General features: G+C 65.0%; 1 protein-coding gene across 1 annotated transcript in view; it reads left to right on the top strand.

Moving 5' to 3' along the window:
* SELENBP1 (selenium binding protein 1) overlaps positions 1-337 on the top strand; it is an 8,531-nt gene that overhangs the window by 7,961 nt on the left and 233 nt on the right. The window contains 1 exon segment of the mRNA XM_009332557.1: positions 104-223. Within this exon segment, the coding sequence (XP_009330832.1) occupies positions 104-223 (120 nt within the window).

The following is a 337-nucleotide window of genomic DNA, read 5'->3' as shown; positions in this document are numbered from 1 at the left end:
GTGGGATGGACGTGGCAGCCTGCACCGCTGGTCTGGGTGAGGTGGAGGAGTCCCCCGGTCCGGCACCCTCCAGCAGCACGTCTGCTCCTCCGCCCGCTCCCAGGGGAAGAAGGTGCCGGGGGGGCCCCAGATGATCCAGCTCAGCTTGGACGGGAAGAGGCTGTACGTCACCACGTCCCTCTACAGTGCCTGGGACAGGCAGTTCTACCCCGACCTCATCAAGTAAGAAAACTTCGATAAGTGAGGATGATTGCATGAGCTCGTCAGGCGGGAGGCGCGGACGCCGCAGCTCGGGGACCGAATTTTGGCAGCTCCTTGGAGGCAGGGGCGGGTCCCC

The sequence above is a fragment of the Pygoscelis adeliae genome, unplaced genomic scaffold, assembly GCF_000699105.1.
Source record: "Pygoscelis adeliae isolate BGI_AS28 unplaced genomic scaffold, ASM69910v1 Scaffold709, whole genome shotgun sequence".
Classification (NCBI taxonomy): Eukaryota; Metazoa; Chordata; class Aves; order Sphenisciformes; family Spheniscidae; genus Pygoscelis; species Pygoscelis adeliae.
The sequence above is the reverse complement of the archived record's forward strand: the minus strand, read 5'-3'. Positions and strand labels throughout refer to the sequence as shown.